General features: G+C 39.5%; 2 protein-coding genes across 3 annotated transcripts; one reads left to right on the forward strand and one right to left on the reverse strand.

The window, feature by feature from the left end:
- The first annotated feature begins 8,684 nt into the window (after window positions 1-8,684).
- Window positions 8,685-18,385, forward strand: LOC127639709 (uncharacterized). Of its 2 annotated transcripts, none has more exons than XM_052121880.1 (7): window positions 8,685-8,862; window positions 12,170-12,490; window positions 12,822-13,154; window positions 13,349-13,483; window positions 13,955-14,269; window positions 16,972-17,283; window positions 18,053-18,385. In XM_052121880.1, exons 1-7 carry the CDS (start codon window positions 8,817-8,819, stop codon window positions 18,094-18,096), a joined length of 1,506 nt encoding a protein of 501 aa, XP_051977840.1. In that variant the 5' UTR covers window positions 8,685-8,816; the 3' UTR covers window positions 18,097-18,385. The 2 variants fall into 2 exon arrangements, with proteins under 2 accessions (XP_051977840.1, XP_051977841.1); XM_052121881.1 differs by having other exon boundaries at window positions 13,358-13,483.
- A 3,513-nt stretch (window positions 18,386-21,898) lies between these two features.
- LOC127639710 (elastase-1-like) lies at window positions 21,899-25,462 on the reverse strand. The gene is made up of 8 exons (XM_052121882.1): window positions 25,384-25,462; window positions 24,982-25,070; window positions 24,574-24,674; window positions 24,348-24,473; window positions 23,386-23,522; window positions 23,068-23,210; window positions 22,834-22,983; window positions 21,899-21,978 (listed from the first exon to the last, which is right to left on the reverse strand). The coding sequence occupies exons 1-8, from the start codon at window positions 25,421-25,423 to the stop codon at window positions 21,967-21,969; spliced, it is 798 nt and encodes a 265-aa protein (XP_051977842.1). The 5' UTR covers window positions 25,424-25,462; the 3' UTR covers window positions 21,899-21,966.
- Between the last annotated feature and the right edge of the window lie 679 nt (window positions 25,463-26,141).

The following is a 26,141-nucleotide window of genomic DNA, read 5'->3' on the forward strand; positions in this document are numbered from 1 at the left end:
TCGCACTACAGCTTGCTGTGTCATCTGGTCCTCACCACCTTCTCTCCTTCAGAGCGAGTTTTGCTGTTGGATTTATGGTGCTTTCCAGCGGTCTCTCTTTTTCTGCACTCCGCTGCAGATTACACTCCTGGGTGCTTCGACAGCACTGCGGAAAGATTTTAATTTCTCAAACTAAAAGAGTGTGCACAGTGACGTTGAATGTCTTTTTAAAGATGTCATTCCATCTCTGTGCAGTTCCTCTGCGTGTTCACGACTGGTGAACCCTGGATGTTCTTCCTCTTAGCCTTCTGACTCACGGATTCTGCGGAGGATTTCGTGGTCAGGCCCGGTACTTCAGCTACGTGCTCCGTACCGGGGCAAGTGCTCCACAGGTTTTTGATTTCCCTGTTAACCTCCTGTGATGTATCTTCCACGGCACGGTCTCCCCCCTCCCAGGTAGGACCTGCGTCTCCCTTGGCAGAGCCACTGTGTTACAGAACAACCCCCCCGTGGTGGCAGGGCTTACCACCACGCCTTCCCCATGTCCGGCCTCTGGCCTGCATGGTGTATCTGCCACTCTGTACCCTACCCTCCTTTCTAGGGCAGGGTGTGACCTCCGCAGGGTCTTTCCCCCCTGAAAGAATAGGAACAGGAAAGAACGCCTTCCCCGGTGCATTTATGAGCATTTCTCAGGCCACAACTGAAATCTACTTCTCCGCTGAGAAAAGTTAGTGAGAAAAGGCAGCGGCTGGCGCGGCCTGCTCCATATTGGCTACATCTTCTTCCCCCCACCCCCACCTCTCGGGTTATTGGGAAGCACACAATGGCTTGGGGCATCTGGGGAGGCTCTGTGCAGCCCGACTGCTTGTGTTCCTACACTCGTAGTAGCTTGCCAACACCTGCATCGGCAGTTCACGTGAGCAGTTCAGTTCTGTGGCATTTCGTATGTGGACCCCTAGTATCACTTCATTGACACAACGTTGAGTGAGTGACAGAAGGGGTACGTCTTGGTTCCTGTCGTAGCCTCCGTTCCCTGATGGAGGGAATGAGATTTTGTGTCCCTCCTGCCACGGACAGAACTTGACCACTGTAATGGCCGGGAACTTGTTTCGGCTCCTCAGTGCAAAAACGTGAATTAATTCATCTGCCCTCCTTCCCTTTATACACGTATGTCGGGGAGTGGCATGCAAATTCAGCTCACCAATTCACCTACCTCTCATTGGCCTTTTCTCAAAGATCTGAAGGTGTGCTGGGCTCTCAAGATCGACCCCTAGTGACACGTCATCGACGCAACGTCTCATTCCCTCCATCAGGGAACGGAGGTTACGACAGTAACTGAGATTTTCGGATGTGTGTGGTCAAAAATGTTAGTTACATGAAATGTCTCTCTATACAGTGTCCATTACAGATCTGGGTGTGTTCTCAGATTATAGAGTGCTGATTTCTGCTGCTGCTGGAACTCTGATGATTGTGGCTGCAGTTGTGTTATTCTGCATCTACAGGAAATGTAGAAAAACAGATAAAAATGGCAAGTGTAACCTCCACCGATCCAAGTCATTCTTCACTTGAAGTGGCAGAAAGTAGAAATGTACTTTAAATACTGAGTGCACATTTTTATTGTTTTATGAAAGCAATTTTTGGATTGGGTGGAAAATGTTGTTTGTAAATACATATTTTTATTTAGTCTGAGAAATGTGTTCTGTAAAAAATCTGCATTTCTCCCTAATAAATAAAAAAATAAATCTAAGGGGGTTAAGATGGGCAAGGAGGAGGCGAGAACCGGCTTGTCAATATAAATAATAATTTAATGGAAACTTAAATCAAAACACACAACCATAAACACACACACATGACGGACATGCCCGTAATTCTCTCTCTCTCGAACCATCGTCACTGGCCGCCTTTATCCCTCGCACGTCATCAGGCCGATTGGGGACCGGGCGCGCAATATTCCGACCTGGCCCCGCCCCCCTCCGCTCCACACTCCTCCCGGCGTTATCTCAGGCCGGGGTGCCACCGACATAACGTACATCCCCCCTATCCCTGGGGCGGGGTGTATCTTGCGTCCCGTGTGGTCATCCCCGCCTTCCTCGCCCTGGGAGGAGACAGGAGGGGGAAGACAACAACAACAACAAAGAAAACAAAATAGGCGGACGACAGCCGCTGCAACCCCGGGTGAACCGGAGTCAAACCTCCGACCCCCAGCGGGCAGAACGCCCCTCCGCTTTTCTGGCAGCAAATGGGGACACTCCTCCGCCCCTGGCAGCGGCCCTACCGCTCCGGGCGGTCGGGGAGTTTCTTCCCTCCTCCCCTCACGGACGGCGGTCTCCCTTGACCCTTCCTCATCTCTGGGGACGGCAGGGCACTCCTCCGCCCCCGGCAGGAGGCGAGAACCGGCTTGTCAATATAAATCATAATTTAATGGAAACTTTAACCAAAAGCTCAAACATAAACACACACACATGACGGACATGCCCGTAATTCTTTCTCTCTCTAACCATCGTCACCGGCCGCCTTTATCCCTCACGCGCCTCATCAGGCCGATTGGGGACCGGTGCGATATTCCGACCCGGCCCCACCCACTCCGCTCCACAATAAATAATATATATATATATTGCTACAATAAAACATTATTAACATGGATGAAGGGATTATACTATAAAATGGGTGTGATTTTATATCAATATATAAATTTATAAAAAATATTTAGTGACATTTTAAGAGCTAGTTTTGCTTCATGTTTGTGGTGTTCCAAGATTTTTTAAGATAATTTTTTTTTAAATTATTGATACACTGTTTATTTCAAATATTTATGAAAATTTAATTAGATGCACTATAGAGTCAATGTTGTTACTATCATAAGTTGCAGATTGATGTATTTGAATCTTAGTGTTTCTACTGTCATGACAGCAGCCTCTATTTAATGAAGTTCAGATTTGTGTAAATTTGTCTGATGCGTTACTGTCTGTCATGGTAACACCAGAGACTCTACATAAAATTGACATAGAGAAAATTTTTATTTTAAAATTGATACTGATATTTCAATAAAGCTATTAAATTAAATTTTTTAAATTATAAATTTTTTCTTTAAACTCTCTACAGTGACATCTACCTATCATTTTAGAACAACCCAGAATGTTATATTAAATAGCATAATGTATCATTTTAAATACATAGCAATAAAATATATATTTAAATGAATAACACACATTTTGACCAATTTCTGGCTCATTTGCCACTCCAGTTGAAGAATATCTTATTTGAACAAACTTGATGGATGAAGTTTTGATAAAAACACACATTATTTCTCAATATTTACCTTGAAAAATAGAATTTTGTTTAAACATCTCTCTTATTGTTGTTAAAACAGTTCAGACCTTTGAAGGAGAGTTAACTTATGCTGAACCAACATTCTGCAGGAACAAAAGCTCATAAACCGGTAAGATCATCTTCAAATGTGCGTTGTGTGTCTCTCAGCATGCCTGCTATACTTCAGATTTGTGTGTGTGTGTGTGTGTGTGTGTGTGTGTGTGTGTGTGTGTGTGTGTGTGTGTGCATGTGATGATCTGTCTCACACACTCAACAGCACCAGAGCAGATATTTGTAAAGGCACTAGATATCAATACATCTTACTAGGCATCACTGGCAATAACATCTACTCAATTTCATTGTGTTTCAAAGCAGGTTTACAAAGAACTGAATAATTGGTGGCGACTGTGACAAGAAAAAAACTCCCAAAGATGTGTGTGATGAGGGGGAGGGTGGGGCTGGGCCGTGACTCTGCACGTCCGGTGGGCAAGGAGGAGGCGGAAAACTGCTGAATAGTCTGACTGCAATATTTAATTTAAACAAAAAGACACAAATGCACAAACGGCAGCAGCGTGTGGCTCTCTCGCTCTCTCTCTCTCCTGAACTGCAGCATCTGGCTGCATTCATCCCTCTCCTCAACTGATTAGCCCGATTGGGGACCGGGCATGCATAGTCACGGCCCAGCCCCACCCTCCCCCTCGTCACAATGTGCTGTATAATTAAATAACCTAAGGTTGATAGCAGGGGCATGAAGAACTAGAGATTGGTGACCTAAGATGTGGTTACTCTTGAGCCATTTTATGAGAAATTAATGATCTACGACTGGTATAAAAAATAAATAAATAAATAGATTTAAGAATACATGTAGGTTAAACAAATGAAGAGAGAAATATCAGTTGAGAGAAAAACATGAAAAGATTGCAGTACCAAAAACTGCCCTAAACCCAAAATATTATAAATACAATTTTATACCCCAACAGATCCATTGCCATCGCTTTCTACAAGTCACTGGCACTCTCCATATAAAAAAAACAGATTGAAGGATTGTTCGGCACAACAATCTGAATGCATGAAATATGCCTTTAATATGCACAAACATTTGCAAGTTTTAACACTCCGGAGACTCGCAGCATGTGGAGGCCCCATTGAGAGAACCACTAATCACCACCACGAGTAGGTTACCCCATGTGACTCTACCCTCCCTAGCAACCGGGCCAATTTGGTTGCTTAGGAGACCTCTGCCAGAGGCTGGGTAGACTGCAGACAGGTGAAATGGCAGGATATACTCCAGTTAATTATTGTTCCAGAGGTCCAGTCAATGCATGGGTTATGAATTTGTAGCCAGGAATGTCCTAAAACTAGAGGAGATGTTTGTGAGGATATTAAATTAAACTAAATGTACTCACTTCAGACAGGACTTGGAGTAGTGGAACAGCGCGATGAGTGATACAGGCAAAACATTTTCCGTCCAAGGCATTCACAGTGACAGGAGTGTTTAGCGGTTCAGACAAAATGCCGGCCTGGGACGTGAGCTTGACATCCAGAAAGCTGTCATCCCCACCAGAGTTAACAGAGAAAGGGACTGCTGATTAAAACACAGTGTAGCTTGTAATTGTAAGCAGAGAGGGGACACAGAGGAGGATGTAGTTCGGCTCACCAGTAATCTTCCTCCTACTGGAGAGCTCCCCCTTTTGGCTGAAGATGACAAGTGGCAATGAAATGGCCCATCTGACTGCAATATATACACTCACCCACCCTCATTCTATGGTGTCGTTCTGCTTTGGTGAGATGAGCATGGCCCAACTGCATGGGCTCATCAGACGGCGAAGTGTTGGTTTAGACACAGGGACTGGAAGGTAATTCTATGGCTCTTTTACCATTCGACCGGTAAAAGACTTGAGTTGAGGGTGCAGGGGGAGAGAGACAGGATTTTTCACTACAGCGTTCTCTCAGGCGGTTATCTAAGGTGATAGAGAGAGGCACAAGTGAATCAAGAGAGTCAGATCTGTCCTTAACTGCCAGTTTGTTCTTAATTCGGTCATAAAGTCCATTCCGAAACATTGTCTGAAGAGCCCCATCACTCCAGTCCAATTCAGCTGCTAAGATGTGGAGCCCTGACCGAGCATGAGGAGGCACTTCCCAGCTTCAGCTCCATGGATAGGGTGGTCAAAACTGGGAGTTCAGCTGTAAAAGATGCGGTTTAACTGGTCCAGACTGCTGTGGCCCATGCTATAGCATCTTAATGTTAATGCATGGAGGAGGAGGCAGGAAGCGCATCATTGTTTACAAGAGAACGAGCGCTGTAAAAAAGTTGAATTGTCTTTGCTGTAGATTTGTATTTGTATAAGTGTATTGGTCAAAATGGTCATTTGGTGTGTGTATCCTGGATGCTTCAACCTTCAGAGACCCCAAAGTAAATGCACGCCAGGACAAATATTAACTTTTCATCGATTGCCTATTCATGATCATGAGTGATTGAACCTCTGGCTTATCACGCTGAACGTGGATATCAGTACACCCCTGAAGATGCAAAGTAGAATCTTTTACCATAGTAACAAACAAAACATGATGCTTACTCTACTGATGGGGTGTCATTGGGTCCTTCTGGCCTCGGACGGCACTTTCAGTGTATTCATGGCAAATTGAAAAACACCTCTAAAATGCTGTGGCTCAGTAATGGTGGAAAACCATTATGTTCGGTAATACAACTAGGACTAGGAGTGTTTCACCAGCTGACTCACAAATTGTTTCCAACGTGGGATTGCAATGGTCCAATCGTGGCAGTACAGGCTCGCTGACTCCGTTGGCATTGGTTGGCATTTACTACATGTGCACCACCATGTCTCCATAGACCTCTGCCTACCCAAGACTTGTGATTGCACTGCTGTTGCAGCCTTCTCCATCTCCCTCAGTTCCTCATCGGTGTATTTGGGCTCAAATAGGTTCGTTTGGTTTCAAAAAAGCTATATTTATCAACTGGAGTTCTGTGGATTATCTTGATGCACACTAAATATGCATTTTGGACTGTCAAAAACATGAAGTACATTCACTTGCATTGATTAAAGGAGGAGGCCCTAAATTAAATCCTAAAAATCTTAAATTCTGTTTTGACGAAGAAAGAAACTCTGATACATCTTGTGAGTAAAATATCATCACAAAACCCTGACCTCAATCTGATAGAGAATTTGTGGGCAGAACTGAAACAGCATGTGCGAGCAAAGAGGCCTACAAACCTGACACAATTACACCAGTTCTGTCTGGAGGAATGGACCAAAATTCCAGCAACTTATTGTGAGAAGCTTGTTTAAGGCTACCCAAAACATTTGACCCAAGTTAAACAATTTAAAGGCAATGCTACCAAATACTAACAAAGTGTATGTAAACTTCTGACCCACTGGGAATGTGATGAAAGAAATAAAAGCTGAAATAAATCATTCCCTCTACTATTATTCTGATATTTCACATTCTTTAAATAAAGTAGTGATCCCAACTGACCTAAGACAGGGAATGTTTTTCTATGACTAAATGGCCACTAGAGGCCTTAAATCATATAGCACCTATAATAATAATAATAATAATAATAATAATAATAATAATAATAATAAAAACAACAACATTTAAACATACTAACATTGCAATATAAAAACAATAAAGACCTCCAAGTACAGTCCATGATTTAAAAAATGGAGAAAGTCCAGGATACAAAAGGGCCTTTAATGTGTGTATCCAGAAAGTCTTCACCCCTGATACCAAGTGACCCCAGCTCTATACCCATTACCTTCAAGGTGCTCTCACTTCCATGTTTGGTTTGAATGTAGTGTTCATCCATTGGGAATTTTGTGTTGCCAGTGTGTATTGCACACCTGTGTTCTGTCTCTTCACCTCGTCTTGTTCAGACCTATATAAATACATAGACAGGGACATTCCAGGCTGTTCCGCATAAGTGAAATTATAGTTTATAAAGTCATTGATGTTGTATGTCGTCATGGCTTATATCTTAACCATGTTATGTAGTACAATAGTTGCCAAACTACAATACAGCTAAACTTTCCTTTTGGTTGCCTTAAGGTATCTGGTCTTGCAGCTGGAAGAAACCTTCTCATCAGTTTATCTTTTATTGTTCGGCATGTTGGAAAGACAAACCAGGAAGTTCAGAAAATACTGTACACTCATCAGCTTGAAGAATATTCCAATTAATTTTGAGAATTTGTTTAATTTGCACAGATTCTTTGCTATACTTTACTACAAAGTAGGGGTTTTGATTTAGTTCCTAGGTCTGGATTTTGTTTTTATGCCCAGTAATTCATCCCTCATGAATGTCTGTTCAAATTAAAGAGATCCATTTGTTAAATATTACACTGATATTATCCCTGCAATGCCTTTATTAGTACGTTTAAGGAAGGTCTTTCACCACATGTTGCTGTTTTTAATGAAGAACTAGAGATAATTACACAATTTCAAATAAATGTGTTAAACTGGCTGAACAGAAATGTATAACATAATTCAAATTTTATTTGGTAAATTTCATATACACAACGCAAAGTGTATTAGTCTTCATTGATTTGAACTGTAAAGTAAAGCAGGTTAGACGTTGAAAAAATGACTTTGTATTGAAGATTTGTGATGTATATCTGTATGACACTGTTGGATATGTGATGCAGACATGTACAATCTCTGGGATAAGCTGTTAGTGCATTGTAATAATGTATTCCCTTGTACTGTTTTTTGTATGTGTTAATAAATACAAGTAAATGTCAAAAAAACTTTTCTTTTAACATCCTAAGCACTGCCATTTGGGGGAATCCCTGCTGCCATTTTGGAAGTCTGTTTCAGTTTGTTTAAGGAATAGTTCATCCAAGAGTTACAATTCTCATCATTTCACCCTCATGCATTCCAGACCTGACTTTCTTTATATGCTGAACACAAACGAAGATTTTTAGACGAATATTTCAGTCCAGACAATGCAAGTGAATGGTGGCCAAAATGTTGAAGCTCTAAAAATCATATAAAGGCAGCATGACAGTATTCCAGACGACTCTGGTGGTTAAATCTATGTCTTCTAAAGCGATATAGTAGGTGTGGGTAAGAAACAGATCAATATTTAAGTCCTTTTTTTACTATAAATTCTCCTCTTTCACTTTCACTTCCACATTCTTCTTCTGTTTCGGTGATTCACAGTCTTAATGCATATCGCCCCCTACTGGGCAGAGAGGAGAATGATTGATAAAAAATGACTTAACATGTGGATTTAGTCACTGGAGTCATATTAAATACTTTTATGCTTTTTTTTCTCATATATCTGTGATGCCAGGAGGGTGAGTAAGTCATCAGAGAATTTTCATTTTTGGGTGAACTGTCCCTTTAAGTGGGCAAGGAAAGCTTCTGTTGACATTCACTCAATGTAAACAGTGGCGTACATCTGAGTTCATGCGACGGAGAGTGAAGTTTGAAATGGAACGCAATCTAAAACTGATCAATAATTAACTCCACTGGTGATGTCATAATACTCTGCGATACTTCATTTCATTATGAACAGCCTTTTTTTACTCTTTGTTTCGTCAGCATTTGTGCACGGTAAGTGACGTGGCTACTCCTAGTATTATTGTATAACTTTCGGTTTCACTTTTACCGAAAACGGGCATTTATTTTTAATGTTCTGTTTTCTTAGTTTGACACGATGACAAGTTTTATTCCCTCGATTAATGAATCTATTGTGTCTTGAATATCTGCCATTTTAAATCGAATTTTTAACAAAATACTTGAAATGCGCAGCGTCAACGAGACACCTTTTGTTGTCGTTTTTTAGGGTAATTTGAGGTAAGGAATCACAATTTATGATAGCAGGATTGTCAGATTTTATTGCTGATTTTAAATATGTTCTTTGATCATAAAAAGTGTTTTTGAGTTTTTGGTCTTTCTCCATTCAAGCAGATGGAGCTGTACTGTATTGACTGTAAATATCCTATAGATGGCCGACAGTCGACTGTCCTTCTAGAAAGATTTTGGTGCATTTAAGTCCTCCTGGGTAGTTCGTACTTACGAGGTCGGAGATCGTACATACAATGTCATGCGCGTTCAAGTGATTTAGGCAGAAAGAAGGACCCGTTCTGCAATTTCATATTTATTTTTCTATTTTTCCTCATATTGGCGAAGGAGTGTTTTCAGCACTGATGCAACCAAATGAAGTGAAAGCCGCATATTAGGCGCTATATTGATCTAGTTTATCATTCTCGTGCGGCTAAAAAATAATAAGGGACAATGTAGTTTTATTGCACAAGCCTGTTGCTGCATAAACCAGTTAAAGATCTTTCTCTTTTTTTTTGTTGTTGTTGTTGTATTTTTTACCAGTGGCAGACAGGGGGCGTATTCAGACAGCTGTTCATTTTGCAATTCCGTTTGTTGTTGCTAGTGGCACAGAAATGACATACTTCCGTTTTATATCAGAATTATGCATTTTTATTGTAGATTATTTAAAAATAATAATAACTACAATTAAATGGTAACAAGCATATTTCAAGTGTCTTTTATCTGTTGCGATACTAGCTTGTTGTTCGGCTATTCAGGAGTGACTAGATGCACACACATTTTTATTTACAATTACCTTACTGTTTTGGATCATAAATCCTGTAATCCTCTGTAAACACCCCAGGTGTCAGCCATTAGAGTTATTATCAATGTGCCTTATAGGACCATTTACTTTAGTTTATACTTTAGTTTAAACTGGTCATCATTGCATATTAGCCATAAACATTATTGGTACATGTTCATTTAAAAAACTTTGTTAAGGTTGACACCCACATATCTTCAAGCCATATTACAATGTTAAGCTTTAACAGGTCACTCGACTTTTAATTTGACTGGCCTCTTTATTGTACTAATTTGCAATTATTACTTGGCTTTTAAAAAAATATTAATAAGCATTTTAGATGACACATGTAAATGTTTCTTTATCTATTTGTATGTTTTAATGTTCTGTATGTTTGCTTGTTGGTGTTCAGAAGGCTTTGTCCTTCTGCCAGGCTATTATTGTAAATAAGAGTCCTGTTCTTAAAGGGTTAGATCACCCAAAATGAAAATGTTCCCATCATTTACTCACCCTCAAGCCATCCTAGGTGTATATGACAAAAAAGCGATGCATTTTTGTAAGAAAAATATCAATATTTATAACTTTATAAACTATAATTTTATAAACAGAGACACGGTCGTTTCCAATTCTCTGCCAGTGTTCATGACCACAGAGGTCGTTTCCTAGTCTCTGCCAGTGTTCATGACCACAGAGGTTGTTTCCTAGTCTCTACCAGTGTTCACGTCCACAGAGGTCGTTTCCTAGTCTCTGCCAGTGTTCATGACCACAGAGGTTGTTTCCTAGTCTCTACCAGTGTTCACGTCCACAGAGGTCGTTTCCTAGTCTCTGCCAGTGTTCATGACCACAGAGGTTGTTTCCTAGTCTCTACCAGTGTTCACGTCCACAGAGGTCGTTTCCTAGTCTCTGCCAGTGTTCATGACCACAGAGGTTGTTTCCTAGTCTCTACCAGTGTGCACGACCACAGAGGTCATTCCCAAGACTATGCCCATGTTCATGACCACAGAGGTTGTTCCCGAGACTATGTCCATGACTACGACCACAGAGGTCGTTCCCGAGACTATGCCCATGTTCACGACCATAGAGGAAGTCTCTGTCTATGACCACAGAGGTCATTCCCGAGACTATGCCCATGTTCATGAACACAGAGGTTGTTCCCGAGACTAAGTCCATGACTACGACCACAGAGGTCGTTCCCGAGACTATGCCCATGTTCACGACCATAGAGGAAGTCTCTGAGTCTCTGTCTATGACCACAGAGGTCACTCCCAAGACTCTGTCCATGCCCATGACCACAGAAGTCGCTCCCGAGACTCTGTTCATGCCCACGACTGCAGAGGTCCCTCCCGAGACTCTGTTCATGTTCACAACCACTGAGTTCAGTTCCCAGTCATCCCAGACTCTTATCCTCAAGCCAGCAACAGCTCTGCCTTCTACAACTTTGCCCCTTGAGCCTGTCACAGCTCCGCTTGCCATGGCTCTGCTTCTCGAGCTTCCCACGGCCCCGTCTTTCATAGATTTGTCCCTCGAGTCTCCCATGGCTCTGCTTTCCACAGCTCCAGTCTCTAGTCTGTGGTCACCATCCAGGCCTCCTGACCCGTTTCAGCTCTGTGGTTGTCAACCAGGTCTTCTGAAATGCTCTGGTCATCTGGATCTCCTGGTTGTCTACCTAATCTGCTCTGGTCCTCTGGGTCTCCTGGCCATCTGCCTGATCCGCTCTGGTCTCCTGGGACTCCTGGCCATCCGCCGGACCTGCTCTGGTATCCCTGGTCTCATGGCTGTCCGCCTGATCTGCTCTGGTCTTCTGAGTCTCCTGGCCACCCAACTGATCTGCTCTGGTCCCCTTGATCTCATGGCCATCAGCCTGATCTGCTCTGGTCTTCTGTGTCTCCTGGTCATCCACCTGATCTGCTCTCATCTTCTGGGTTTCCTGACCGTCTGCCTGATCTGCTCTGGTCTACTGGGACTCCTGGCCATCCACCTGACCTGCTCTGGTATCCCTGGTCTCATGGCCATCCGCCTGATCTGCTCTGGTATCCCTGGTCTCATGGCCATCCGCCTGATCTGCTCTGGTTTTCTGGGTGTTCTGGCCATCCACCCGATCTGCTCAGGTCTCCCTGGTCTCATGACTGTCCGCCTGATCTGCTCTGCTCACATTGATCCTCCCTGAAGCCTCACTGTCTTTGCCCTGCCAGCTGTCCTAGATTGTTTTCACTTGTCTTTCATGTATTCATTACTCATTGTGTATTTCATCAAATTTAATCTGTATCTGAGAAACTGTTTCCATTTGTTCTTCAGGTGTGTTTGGTGTTGAGACAGTGTCCGTGTTGGAGGGAGATTCTGTCATTCTACATACTGATATTACTGAAATACAAGAGGATAACACAATACTATGGATGGATGGTGATAAGGACACTTTCATAGCTCAAATAAAAAGAAAGGACAATTTAATCTCATTACATGTCACTGATAATGAGAGATTCAGAGATAGACTGCACCTGGATCATAAGACTGGAGATCTGACCATCAGGAAGACCAGAACCAAACATGCCGGAATGTATAAATTAACCACTATCACTACAGAGACCAAATACAAAATATTCAATGTTTCTGTAAATGGTGAGTTCTATCAAATCTATCTCTGTAAACAACTTTGCTAAAGAGACAGATCAATTCTCAAATTTTAGTTCAACCTTTGTGGGTAAATATTTGAGTAGAGGAATAAACGTAATATAGAACAAAACTGCTACCGCCTCTAGACTTTAATGCTTTTCATTTTTCATTTTCTAAATCTGGATACTGAAAATGAGGTACAACCTCTCTGTGTCAGAAGACAATAGTTTTGCTTTTTAAGTGCTCTTTTGCTTTAATGACATCTGATGATTTATGTCATCCCAGCATGTTCTGAAAATGCTCCAAAGACCATTAATTGTGTCTGTTTGTTCTCCAGGAGTGTTTGGTGTTGAGATAGATGAACAGAAGACAGTTTCACTTATGGAGGGAGATACTGCCACCCTAAACACTGATGTTACTGAGATACAGAAAGATGATCTGATTCTGTGGGCGTTTGGAGCTGAAGGCATTCTAATAGCTAAAGGTGATCGGGAGACCAATGAAACCTCATTATATGGTGATGATGGGAGATTCAGAAAACGAATGCAGTTGGACCTTCAGACAGGAGATCTGACCATCAGAAACATTAGAATCAATGACACTGGACTTTATAAAGTACTGATCAAGGGCAGTGAAAATTCACTTAAGAGGTTCACTTTGATTGTCAGTGGTAAGTAACTCAAATCTTCAATGTAATAATGATCTTATTTAGATCAGAAATCTTTGAACAATCACAATATCCTTATAGAGACAAATGGCAAACATGTGAGCCTTAAAATACTATACATAAATACAAAATTGATAAAAGTGTTAAAAGATCAGACTGATAGATTCAGTGACACTCATGTCTGTCTCTCTCTTGAGCTGTTACAGAGCCGAGTCTGTCTTTAGGTGTTATAGTAGGAATATGTGTTGGTGTTGCTGTTCTGCTGCTCATGGCTATAGCTATTGCTGTGATTTACTATCGCCACATGATCTCTCAACTAAAAAAACATACCGGTAAGCATTACATACATCTGACACAGCAAGAGAAAAATAATGAGTTTATTGTGCTATACAGTAGAATTGAAATGTTTGTTCATAGTCTGCTTTTAAAGTTCTTGATTTACTGGATTTAGTCTGTGATTGTTCAGTCCAGCATTGGGTGTCTGGAGAAAATTGAACAGACAACAGATTCAAATCTGTGTTTCAAGAGATGTTAGTCAGACGACAAAACATTCAAGGCAAAAATTTCCAACCAAACCCCTCACACAGAAAACAGTTAAAGGGATGAAGTTAATGAGCATGAGAGACTCTGCCTCCATTTGAAAATGTATCTGCTGGTGTCATTGTTAGAAGTGGTACTTTAGAATAATTAGTGATATACACATTATATACTGTTATGCCTTGTTACTAAGATGTTTACCTGCATATTGACATGATCTTATGGCCATGTTGCTCTGTTTCTTTGTGGTGCTGTGATGGATGAAGTGACGGAAGTGTCAGTAATGGAGGGAGATTCTGCTAATCTACACACTGATTTTACTGGAATACACATAACTGATGAGATCGAGTGGAAGTTTGGAGAAGACAAAACTCTCATAGCTCAGAAAACCAGAAAGAACAATAGGATTATTTACGAAGATGTTCTTGATGGGAAATTCAGAGGTAAACTGCACCTGGACGATCAGACAGGATCTTTAACCATTAGTAACATCAGAGCCTCCCAATCTGGAATGTATATACTACAGACCACCAACAACCATGGACATACCAAATGCAAGAAATTCATTGTTTCTGTCAGCGGTGAGTAATTAAAGTCTTCAAATATAATAATGATCGTGTTTAGTAAAGCTCAGTTTGAATAATTTAAATGCTCTTAAATAAACACAAATTAGTAAAAGATAGATTGGCAAAAGCTGTTAATTACTGTATGTTGTGTTAGATTATTTACCTACATCTAAACTAGTTTACCAAACAATAAAATATTAAAGTTTTTGTGAAAACTTAAATTTTTCTGAATTAATTATTTTAAAATGTTGTCATGAATTAATTTGTTGAACTTTAATCTGTTGAAAAAGGAACAAATACTTTTCAACATACCACTGCATTATTTTTTTATCAAGCATGAAAGCATTGATTTTATGCAGTACAACAGTGCTGTTGTTCATGAGATATTGCTTAAAGGTGCAATATCTAACAATTTTCATGTAATATTCTCCCTTTTTTTGCCTATGTGTGAACGGCTTGTAACACAACTTAAAAAAAGAGCCCTTCCCGGACTTCCTAGGTTGCCTATTAAAGCCTGTAGACTGATTTTCATGCAAAGGTAGCGTGTCGCTTTTGCCGGGAAAATCCAAAGGATGTGACGTTTATGCACGCTCCAGAGAGTCTCAGTGCTTCTCTTCCACTATTCAACAGCGATAACAAACTGCAACGCTAGGTAACGTTATCTTAGAGATAAAATCCAGTAAGCGTCCAGTAAACATGAAAGCTTGTTACTTTTGACCAACAGTCACCAAATGTGGTGTGGTCAAGGTGCAGTCGTCATGACAGTTTCATATGCCGAGATATAGCCTGAAAACCATTCTGGCACTGTGCCATCAAATTCATTGTTGTAAAAGCAAAAAAAAATTGTCTATAAACACAAAATCATAACTTTTTGTTGGCACGGTCTGAAGGTGGTCTGATTTATTTTTGGTTCAGATCTGACAATCCTCTTGGAGGATTTTGAAAAAGTAGATTTTTAAAGGATTTCAAAATGGTGGACAGGAAGTTCAAGCGATCATGGCATAATTAGTATCCACGTTCTCGATATGACCCACGGAATATACCAAGACTGGTCTCATGACAATAGCACAAAGTAATCAATAGTTATTAGCATTTTATGAAAATGTGGATAATTTTTGACCAGAAGGTGGCGCTGTCCCATAACGTTGTCAATGCGTTTGAAAATGTAAGCATTTTACAACAGAATTCAAAATGGGCAATGCCCAAAATGGCTGATATAGGAACATTTGGTATCATTTGACTTCAATTTGGACCAGATTTGTGAAGTTATAAGAATTTGGACCAGATTTGTGAAGTTTTTTTTGTTTATATCTCATGACCACTAGGTGGCGCTGTGACGAAACTGTTCATGTTCCCTTAGGTCATGGTTGTCATAACACACACCAAGTTTGGTGTAAATGCGCAAAAGCATTGCGAAGATATACCCTCGTGTTCATTTTGGCATGCTCTTCGTCAAATTAGTTGAAGCACCATTCGAAAAGTATGGTTTATAAAAATTCTGTGAATAACTTTTTGTCGAGAGTGCCTCTAGATGATGCAGGAAATTTTCATGCAAATCGGACAAACATTCTAGGAGGAGTTTGAAAAAGTAGGTTTTCAAAACATTTAAAAATGCGGACAGGAAGTTTGTTCGATCATGACATAATTGGTATCATTGTTCTCTGAACTGAGTTTCGCAACCATATGCCAAGTCATTCGTAAAATACAGCATTTTATGACTTAATTTAAAATGGCAGACAGCCAAAATGGCCTACATAGCTATTTTCCATATCGTTGGACTCGCTATACCCCACTGAATCGAATGAGACCGATTTTTGGACAATTATATGACAAACTTTTCAGAAGTTATAAGCAAAAACTCGTGACTAGTAGAGGGCAGTGTGCCACAATGCTGCAGATAACCTCAGGGCATAATGGTGATGACATGTACCAAGTTTCGTCCCAATCCCTCAAAGCCTTCAGCCTCAAGTTCAATTTTGCACATTCTTCATTAAATTTGTTGAAGCACCATTCAAAAACGGTATGGTTTAGCAAAGATCTAGATGATGCTGGCCAATTGTCATGCAAATTGGACAAACGGCCTAGGACGAGAACATTTTTCATGACGGAAAATGATGTCATAGGATGCAAAGGAATCAGAGGAAAAAAGTATTTAGTTTCTAGGACTCATGGTTCAAAAGTTATTAACATAAACGTGAGTGCAAATTTGGGCAGTTGATGGTGCTAGAAGGTTTGAGGTAGTAATGCCAAATTTGCTATGGTAACACATCAGACTGTCCTCTATCTGTGTGCCAAATTTCATAACTTTCCTGCAAGCACTTGTAAATGTGAGGAGACAATATTGTGCTGATGCGGCTGCTCATAAAGAGAAAACACCATCATGAGCATCACACGCTCTGTTTGTAGCAGGTACAAATGTATTTTGGATTGTGCTGTGAGGTTCTGTATATAAAAGAAGATAATTTGATAAAAACGAATGCAATATTATGTTGAAAATGTATTTTATATTTTCATTTGATTAAAGTTTGAATTAATTAATTTATTTAAACACAACTTTAATGCTAAAATTAAACAAACAAACAAAACAAACGATATGGAGTTCAGAAAAAACAACAAAAAACAGGTATCAGGTTCAGTAGCGGTGCTCATTTATACACGCACTTGTTCTTATTCCTCTTCTTTATTTCTCTGTTTCTATATGGTGCTGTGACATGAAGTGAACATTGTGGTAAAGATTGAGGGAGATCCTTTCACTCTAAACACTGATGTTACTGACAGAAAGAAAGATGATTTGATACTGTGGACATTTGGACCTGGAAACAGTCTCATTGCTAAAATGTATGGAGAGGACAATGAGATATCCTTATATGATGGTGTTGATGGGACATTCAGAGGCAGACTGCAGTTGAACCAAGAGACCGGATCTCTCACGGTCACAAACTCAAGACCCTCAGACACTGGAGTTTATAAACTACAGGTCATCAACAGTACAGAGAGCACATTCAAGAGATTCAGTGTTGCTGTCAGTGGTGAGTTATTAACATTGTTTATTGTAATATCATTTTTCTTTAATTAAGTGCTGTATGTTATATTTAAATGATCTTAAAGTCAATATAATTTATTCTAATCATAAGTTTTCACTCACCTGTAACTGTTAAACTGCTTGAGTGTGTTTGCAGCATAATTGCTTTTTGGAGATAACATAATTTTCCACATCCGATATATCATTGAAGTTGAATATAGTGGGATCATGTAAGAAATATCAGTTTTGGGGGTCTGGGGGCCTCAGTGAGTATTGACGCTGACTACCACTCCTGGAGTCACGGGTTTGAATCCAGGGCGTGTTGAGTGACTCCAGCCAGGTCTCCTAAGCAACCAAATTGGCCCGGTTGCTAGGGAGGGTAGAGTCACATGGGGTAACCTCCTCATGGTCGCTATAACGTGGTTCTCGCTCTCTTTATATATTAATATATAAATATATCCCCCAAAATAATTAAAATGGGCAGCTGTGGCTCAGGTGGTAGAGCGGGTCGGCCACTAATCACAGGGTTGGTGGTTCGATTCCCAGCCCACATGACTCCACATGCCGAAGTGTCCTTGGGCAAGACACTGAACCCCAAGTTGCTCCCAATGGCAGACTAGTGCCTTGCATGGCAGCTCTGCAGTCATTGGTGAGTGAATAGATGAATGAGTCACAGTGTAAAGCGCTTTGAATACCGTTAAGGTTAATAAAAGGCGCTATATAAGTGCAGACCATTTACCATTTAGTAATGTTTATGATTCCTACTGTATTTTCAGGAAACAGAGTGAATGAATCAGAGACCACAGTGCTGATGGAGTGACGGTTCAACAGGGCACAAGTTCATTTCATTTAAAGAGACACTCAATTCTGGTGTAAATAACTGTTACATTCTCATTTATAATTCTAGAAACTTGTCACACTTGTATGAAACATAGTTCAAAAACATCTTTGACCATTCAGTGTAATCCTCTGTGTGAGACAACTCATGATGTGAGAGACTATTATTATGCTTTTGTTGCAGAAAATATCTTAACCCTTGTGCATTGTTCAAATTCACTACCCTTTCGTTATGTTCGTGGCTGAAAACAGCCACTACTTTAAACTGCTGTAAAAATGTATCAGATAAATATTTTTTTCAAATTTTTTTGCATAAATCTATTAATCAACCTCAGTCCTGTTCAAAACTACTAAATGTTTAAAAAAAATTCAGGATTTTAACTCTTTAATTGCCAAATTCATAAATGATGTCACTGATTTGGGAAAAAAAAAAATACAAAATGACGTATTTTCAATATAAAATGTGATTGTGGACTGGATTTTTTTTTACCTTTTATCACAGTCTTGGACATGTCAAAGATTAGAAACAACATTGGTTTCGATGCATTGTTAGTTTTTGTGCAGCATCAGATTTTAACTTTTTCTCCCTCATTTACTGTTCGTGGCTGTTTTTGCCCCATTGACTTCCATTATAACCACATTTTTTGATTGCAAAGCCATGACACCATATAGTCATGCATTTCGGATTGTTTGTGGTTTTCCCTGTTGGGAAGAGGTAAAATTTGTAATTTTTACTGTTGATAACCACGTGGCACCATTAACCCTTTAGATAGGCCTGTGCAAAAAAAAGCTTAGTTTCTGGCTTTTACATGGAGTTATATGGAGTATATTAGCATATTAAAGTGTGTGTGTGGGTGTGTGTGGGTGTGTGTGGGTGTGTGTGGTGTGTGTGTGGGTGTGTGTTGGTGTGTGTATGTGTGTGTGTGTGTGTGTGTGTGTGTGTGAGAGAGAGAGAGAGAGAGAGTGTGTGAGAACTCACCTTGTTATTTTTTAGTATTTTTGAAGCTGCACATGACAATGAGAATAATCATGCAAACATTGTCAAAACACAAACAGTATCTTCTAAATTTATCTCTAACAAGCACATGAATTCAAGTAAAATTTAACAGGAATAGGATGCATGTAGTAACAAATGTGTAATGGCACATACCTTGTCTAGATTGTCGACACCTCCCTTGCAGCGGTTGTAATCTGCGATTATCTCTGGCTTCTTTTTTGGTCCCTCTGTCTTTTACATGGAGTTATATGGAGTATAATAGCATATTAATGTGTGTGTGTGTGTGTGTGTGTGTGTGTGTGTGTGTGTGTGTGTGTGTGTGTGTGTGTGAGAGAGAGAGAGAGAGAGAGAGAGTGTGAGAACTCACCTTGTTGCGTCTGAGAAAATCAAAACATGCACCTCAGCTCTCACAACTACATGGAGTAAACAAAAACAAAGTGCCTTTTGATGGTGAGAAATGCAGAGTAATCAAAAACAAAGCAAGTGGATTTAAACACTTGCATGCAAGCCTGCTGGTCATTTGATGGTGAGAAGAGCAGCAAGCAACATGAGAAAGGGCTTGACTTGTAGTGAAGTTTTAGAGATGATAAGGTGTCGACAATCTAGACAAGGTATGTGCCATTACACATTTGTTACTACATGCATCCTATTCCTGTTAATTTTTACTTGAATTCATGTGCTTGTTAGAGATAAATTTAGAAGATACTGTTTGTGTTTTGACAATGTTTGCATGATTATTCTCATTGTCATGTGCAGCTTCAAAAATACTAAAAAATAACAAGGTGAGTTCTCACACACTCTCTCTCTCTCTCTCTCTCTCTCTCTCTCACACACACACACACACACACACACACACACACACACACACACACACACACACACACCAACACACACCCACACACACACTTTAATATGCTATTATACTCCATATAACTCCATGTAAAAGCCAGAAACTAAGCTTTTTTTGCACAGGCCTATCTAAAGGGTTAATGGTGCCACGTGGTTATCAACAGTAAAAATTACAAATTTTACCTCTTCCCAACAGGGAAAACCACAAACAATCAAAAATGCATGACTATATGGTGTCATGGCTTTGCAATCAAAAAATGTGGTTATAATGGAAGTCAATGGGGCAAAAACAGCCACGAACAGTAAATGAGGGAGAAAAAGTTAAAATCTAATGCTGCACAAAAACTAACAATGCATCGAAACCAATGTTGTTTCTAATCTTTGACATGTCCAAGACTGTGATAAAAGGTAAAAAAAAATCCAGTCCACAATCACATTTTATATTGAAAATAAGTCATTTTTTGTGTTTTTTTCCCCAAATCAGTGACATCATTTATGAATTTGGCAATTAAAGAGTTAAAATCCTGAATTTTTTTTAAACATTTAGTAGTTTTGAACAGGACTGAGGTTGATTAATAGATTTATGCAAAAAAATTTGAAAAAAATATTTATCTGATACATTTTTACAGCAGTTAAAAGTAGTGGCTGTTTTCAGCCACGAACATAACCAAAGGGTAGTGAATTTGCCCACAGTGTACCGTTGAGTTTTTGAAAATTTTCAAAGCATTTTCCTAAAATATGTGTGAAAATAAGATTTGTCACCAAAAATCATTCAATTAGCTGAAACACAGAGAAAGTTATGGCCAAAAAACGACTCAAAAAAACACCCTAGTGGCTGAAAACAGCCCGAACAGCACACAAGGGTTAACTACAAGTATCTTACTTGTACATTGTTTATATTTTAAATGCTGTGCCTTGCTGGGGTTCTGGTTCTGTCTGGAGTCGTGAGTTTCAATTCAGGGTGTGCTGAGTGACTCCAGCCAGGTCTCCTCAGCCACCAAATTGACCCGGTTGCTAGGGAGGGTAGAGAGAAATATATATATATATATATGTGTGTGTGTGTGTATATATATATATATATATATATATATAAAAACTGCTGTGCCTTGTTTTTATGTTGAGTAATTGCGCTCATTTACAGTATATTTTATCTGGTAATATTGTTTTAAGTTTTGTGCACTAAATCTTTCAGTGTGCTGCATGAGTGCAGATGTTCTTTACACATCGACTTCTGAACTTTTCTGTCCGACAAACATTTATTTAATTTATTTATTTTCTTTCTAAAGTGCTGAATGGCATTTCATTGTTGTTTTGATGTTCACTTCAATGAACTAAATATACATTGTATGTATGTAGAAAAGGTCAATCTATGTAAAAAATAAATCTCTACAGTAAATTACCGCCAGCTGTGGTTGACAAACATTTAGTGTAAAATTGTTTTTTACTCTTTAATGTTGTTACTCACTGTAGTAAATACAGAAGGGCACATGGTCACAAATATTGATTTTTACATCTAAAACAGGTATATTATAATTTTTTATCATATATTTGAAAGTAGAATGTTTTTTTACTGTTGCATTTAAGTCTGTTTCTTTATTGCATTATATTGTAAATGTGTTTGTTCAGAAGTTCTTTGTTTGATTTATTAAACAAGCTTTTATTCTTCAAACAAACTTGCAGTGATCTCTTTTAGTCTGATTCAATCTGTTCATGAAACATAAATTATTGCTCTAGTTGTGATACCAAGAGCATGTGAATTCAATCTAATGAATCGTGTTCAAGATGCATCGAAACAATCAGTTTACATTTCTTACAAATCCCTTTAGTTGGAGATCTTTGGAGATCTTTTTAAGCTTCGATATATTAATTCATCTTTCTTGATCAAACTGGATTAAATGCGAACACACAATCTCTAAACTGATATAAAATGAGTCCCAGATCACATGTAAAGTTTATTTTTTGGAACTGCACATAAAATCCTACAGAGGAAGTCTAAATATTTCCACTTTATCCAATGATCTGAAATTAAAACAGACAGGATTCAGTTAGTATGATATAGTACAATATAATAAACAACAATAGCATAATATAAGTCTATTATTCTATTAACTAATATAAAACATTCACAAGAGTGAAGGTGATATAAAACATTCAAAAGAGTGAAGGTGATATAAAACATTCACAAGAGTGATGTGATATAAAACATTCACAAGAGTGATGGTGATATAAAACATTCACAAGAGTGAAGGTGATATAAAACATTCACAAGAGTGATGTGATATAAAACATTCACAAGAGTGATGGTGATATAAAACATTCACAAGAGTGAAGGTGATATAAAACATTCACAAGAGTGATGTGATATAAAACATTCACAAGCGTGATGTGATATAAAACATTCACAAGAGTGATGTGATATAAAACATTCACAAGAGTGATGGTGATATAAAACATTCACAAGAGTGATGTGATATAAAACATTCACAAGAGTGAAGGTGATATAAAACATTCACAAGAGTGATGTGATATAAAACATTCACAAGAGTGAAGGTGATATAAAACATTCACAAGAGTGATGTGATATAAAACATTCACAAGTGTGACTGTGATATAAAACATTCACAAGAGTGATGTGATATAAAACATTCACAAGTGTGACTGTGATATAAAACATTCACAAGAGTGATGTGATATAAAACATTCACAAGAGTGATGTGATATAAAATATTCACAAGAGTGATGTGATATAAAACATTCACAAGTGTGACGGTGATATAAAACATTCACAAGAGTGACGGTGATATAAAACATTCACAAGAGTGTCGATAATATAAAACATTCACAAGAGTGACGGTGCTAAGCTAAAGCACTTACTCCGTTGATCCAGCTGATGTATGCAGACACTCGAGTGAAGACAGTCGGTTTCTTCGGTGTGTTACAACCCGAAGACGACACAAAACTGGTCACTCCATGAACGTAATACTGACCGCTGACCAGACAGTTCAGAGGACCGCCAGAGTCGCCCTGCAATAACACCACACCTAGATTATGAGCACTGTTTTTATAAGGGTCATGTAGTGATTACATGCTAGAGGAAGATGTTCTCACCTGGCATCCAGACAGACTGCCACCACCAGCACAGACCATGGTGTTCTTAACGGTGCTGCCCCACCAGTCACTACGAGAACATGTCTGCTGGTCCACCACGGGCAGACTCGCCTGTTTCAGCTGAGCAGAGAGCTGACCACCAGCTACATGAACATCCATCCCAGAGAAAAATGGGATTGAAATTAATCATAAATAACTTCAGCCACAATAAAATGGAATTCAAGATGTATTTGGCAGTAATTAATCTGTTATGATTTATAACTGTGTACATTTCATAATATATAATTTTGTGTTTGTAGTGAATGAATGATGACTGACTCTGTGTGCGGCCCCAGCCAGTGATGTAACAGGGGTTGTTGTTGGGCAGAACCTGTCCTGAAGGGGGCAGTGATGCCAACTGCACGTATGAGTTCAGAGAAGCATCAGATGACAGACGGAGGAGAGCGATGTCATAACTGGAAAACACAACGAGCATCTCAGTTTATATCAAAAGAGTAACGGGGCGGTACACCGGCAATTACACTAAATAGGCTGTTCTTTTTGAACAGAGGTCAATAGGGGTGATTCTTTACTTCACAGAATAAAACAGTCTCTCTAAAAGATGCAAACGTTGATGCACCATCACAAAACTCGGTTAACTATGACCTGTTCTCCAATGGTATAGCCATGGAAAATGTAACATACGTGAGAGATAGACGTAGCATCTCTTCAGTGGGTTGTATAGATGTTTAAAGGGTTTCTGTGGTGGTTGTGGGGTGGTGGTTGTGGGGTGGTGGTGGTCAGAGCTGGACTGGGAAGAGAAATCGGCCTGGGATTTTACATAGCAACTGGCCCAAAATTTGAGGGGGGGTCTGACCTACCAGCCCGCTTGGTTCTCCCGATGGCCAGTCCGCCCCTGATCGGCCCACCAGGAAAATGCCAGGTAATGCCAGATTACCAGTCCAGCCCTGGTGGTGGTGGTTGAGCATCATTGTTGGACACATGGATTCAAAAACAGAGGGGAGTGGATACAGGGACTCCCGGGATGGAGAGGTGCGGCTGTGAGTGGGGAGGCCAGGCTTCTCTCCAGGGTGGCCATCCCCATCAATATGTTGGATTGCGATTTAATGTGTTATCGTCGATTAGGTTTGCCAACTTTTTGTCACACAAAAATAGAACATTTCGCCTTCTATTGGGAAATTACCTTTCGATTTCAGCCAAAATACAGGACCTCCCCACTAATATAGGACCTTTGGCAACCCTATCTGTTGTATGTTGTGTTTGTTGCATTCTTTACACACCCAGAGGCCACATTGTTGCTGTTCCAGTTGGGGTGGACGTAGACTCGACTGACGCTCATGTATTGCTCGCGACCCTCGTGGTTGTAGATGTCGTGGTCTCCCAGGACAACGCGCCAAGTTCTTGAGCTGCACATGTAACACAAGGCAGGACAGAAGTGTACACTTTTATTCATTTATTGTGCTTTTAATTGTCTATTGTAGATACAGAGAGTTGAGAACATCTTACGTGTCAACGCAGTGGGCGGCGGTCATCACCCATCCTTGCCTGATCAGAGTTCCACCACAGGTGTGATAGTAGCTGCCACCAGACAGGTACTGGAGAGAGATCTGAGAGAAAGGAAGAAAGAGAGCTTGGTATGCTGGTCTTAACTGGATTAAGATGATCTTAGCTGGTTTAAGCTTGTATACCAGCCTGAACGGCTGAAAAGTACCCCAAAACTCTCTAAAACCAACCAACAGTCCAGATTGGGAGATCTTGCTAAGACCAGCAAGCCATCTCAGGCTGGTATAAGCAGATTTTTCATCAGGGATTCTAGACAAAAGTATTGCTTACAGTTATGTAAAACCACCAAAGATAGGTTAGTTGATGGAGTTTTAAAGTATATTAATTCATATATTGTTAAAAATGTTGTACCTGCCAGGGCCAGGAGTTGGGTCTTGCCACCTCTCCACCGACGACCCTCTCCACGGCCTGATCCTCGAGGTATCTGGGCTCAGCCAGAGCTAGAGAAAACACACAAACATCATGCTCATTTTCATTTTAATTATACTTTAATTGAGTTATATTGTAGTTTCCCCTCTGTCTGCGACTTATTCCAAACGGACATGCAAAAAAATCTGGATTTCTTGCCTTATCAAGAAAAAAATGGAAAGTATACATACATATTTTTTAAGCAAAATGGCATTAGATATTATATTAACTTGGCCAAATCTTCACTATATATCTTCTCCACTATGCTGCCGATTATGATGTTCAGAAGTGGTTTCCTCAACAGAAAGAGATGGACAAACAGAGAGAGAGAGAGAGTTGTCTTACCAAGGGCGGCCAGCACACTCAACAACAAGATCCTCAACATGTTTGTGTTATAGATTCTCTGGACTTCTCCATCAGTCTTATATACGTCCTCAGACGTCACAGTGCTGTACGGTAAATGTGTTTACTCATGTGTAATGCCCACAGGTGTGTGAATTCACACAGATATCGAAATATGCCAAGGCCAATGTGCCAATACACTGTGTTCCTTCTATTGTGAAATATCTCGTGACAAAAACGACCTCAATCTGAGAAGTCTAGTTAGCTGAGTGTGTCACATTTATGCAGACAATCTGGGCAGACAAGTTTATTTTAAATATATTAGATGCTTTAATTTGTTCATACCTGGATTATATTTAAAGACAACAAAGACTTTTAAAAATTAGTAAATGTATTTGCTATTATATGTTATCCATTTTTACAGAATTTTATATATAAATATACATTTTGTATTTTTTTTTTTATTATTTATTTTATTTATTGGGGAGGGGGGTAGTTGCCCATAAAGTGCATTAACTTAAAAAAAAATTGGTTGAAATTGTTATTAATTTATAAAGAAAAGTATATGTTTTGGTCACAAATATTAAATGTTGTCTTAAACATTTAATTAAAAAAGGTAATAAAATATGCATGTGAAATAATTATAAAAGAATGAGAAAAAAAATGTAAAAGTTTAAAATTTGAAATATATAAAGAAAATAATTTCATAATTTTATTTAATTATAATTCTGTGTATTTATACATCACCATAGGATGTTATC

This window comes from Xyrauchen texanus, chromosome 48 (assembly GCF_025860055.1).
Source record: "Xyrauchen texanus isolate HMW12.3.18 chromosome 48, RBS_HiC_50CHRs, whole genome shotgun sequence".
Taxonomy (NCBI): Eukaryota; Metazoa; Chordata; class Actinopteri; order Cypriniformes; family Catostomidae; genus Xyrauchen; species Xyrauchen texanus.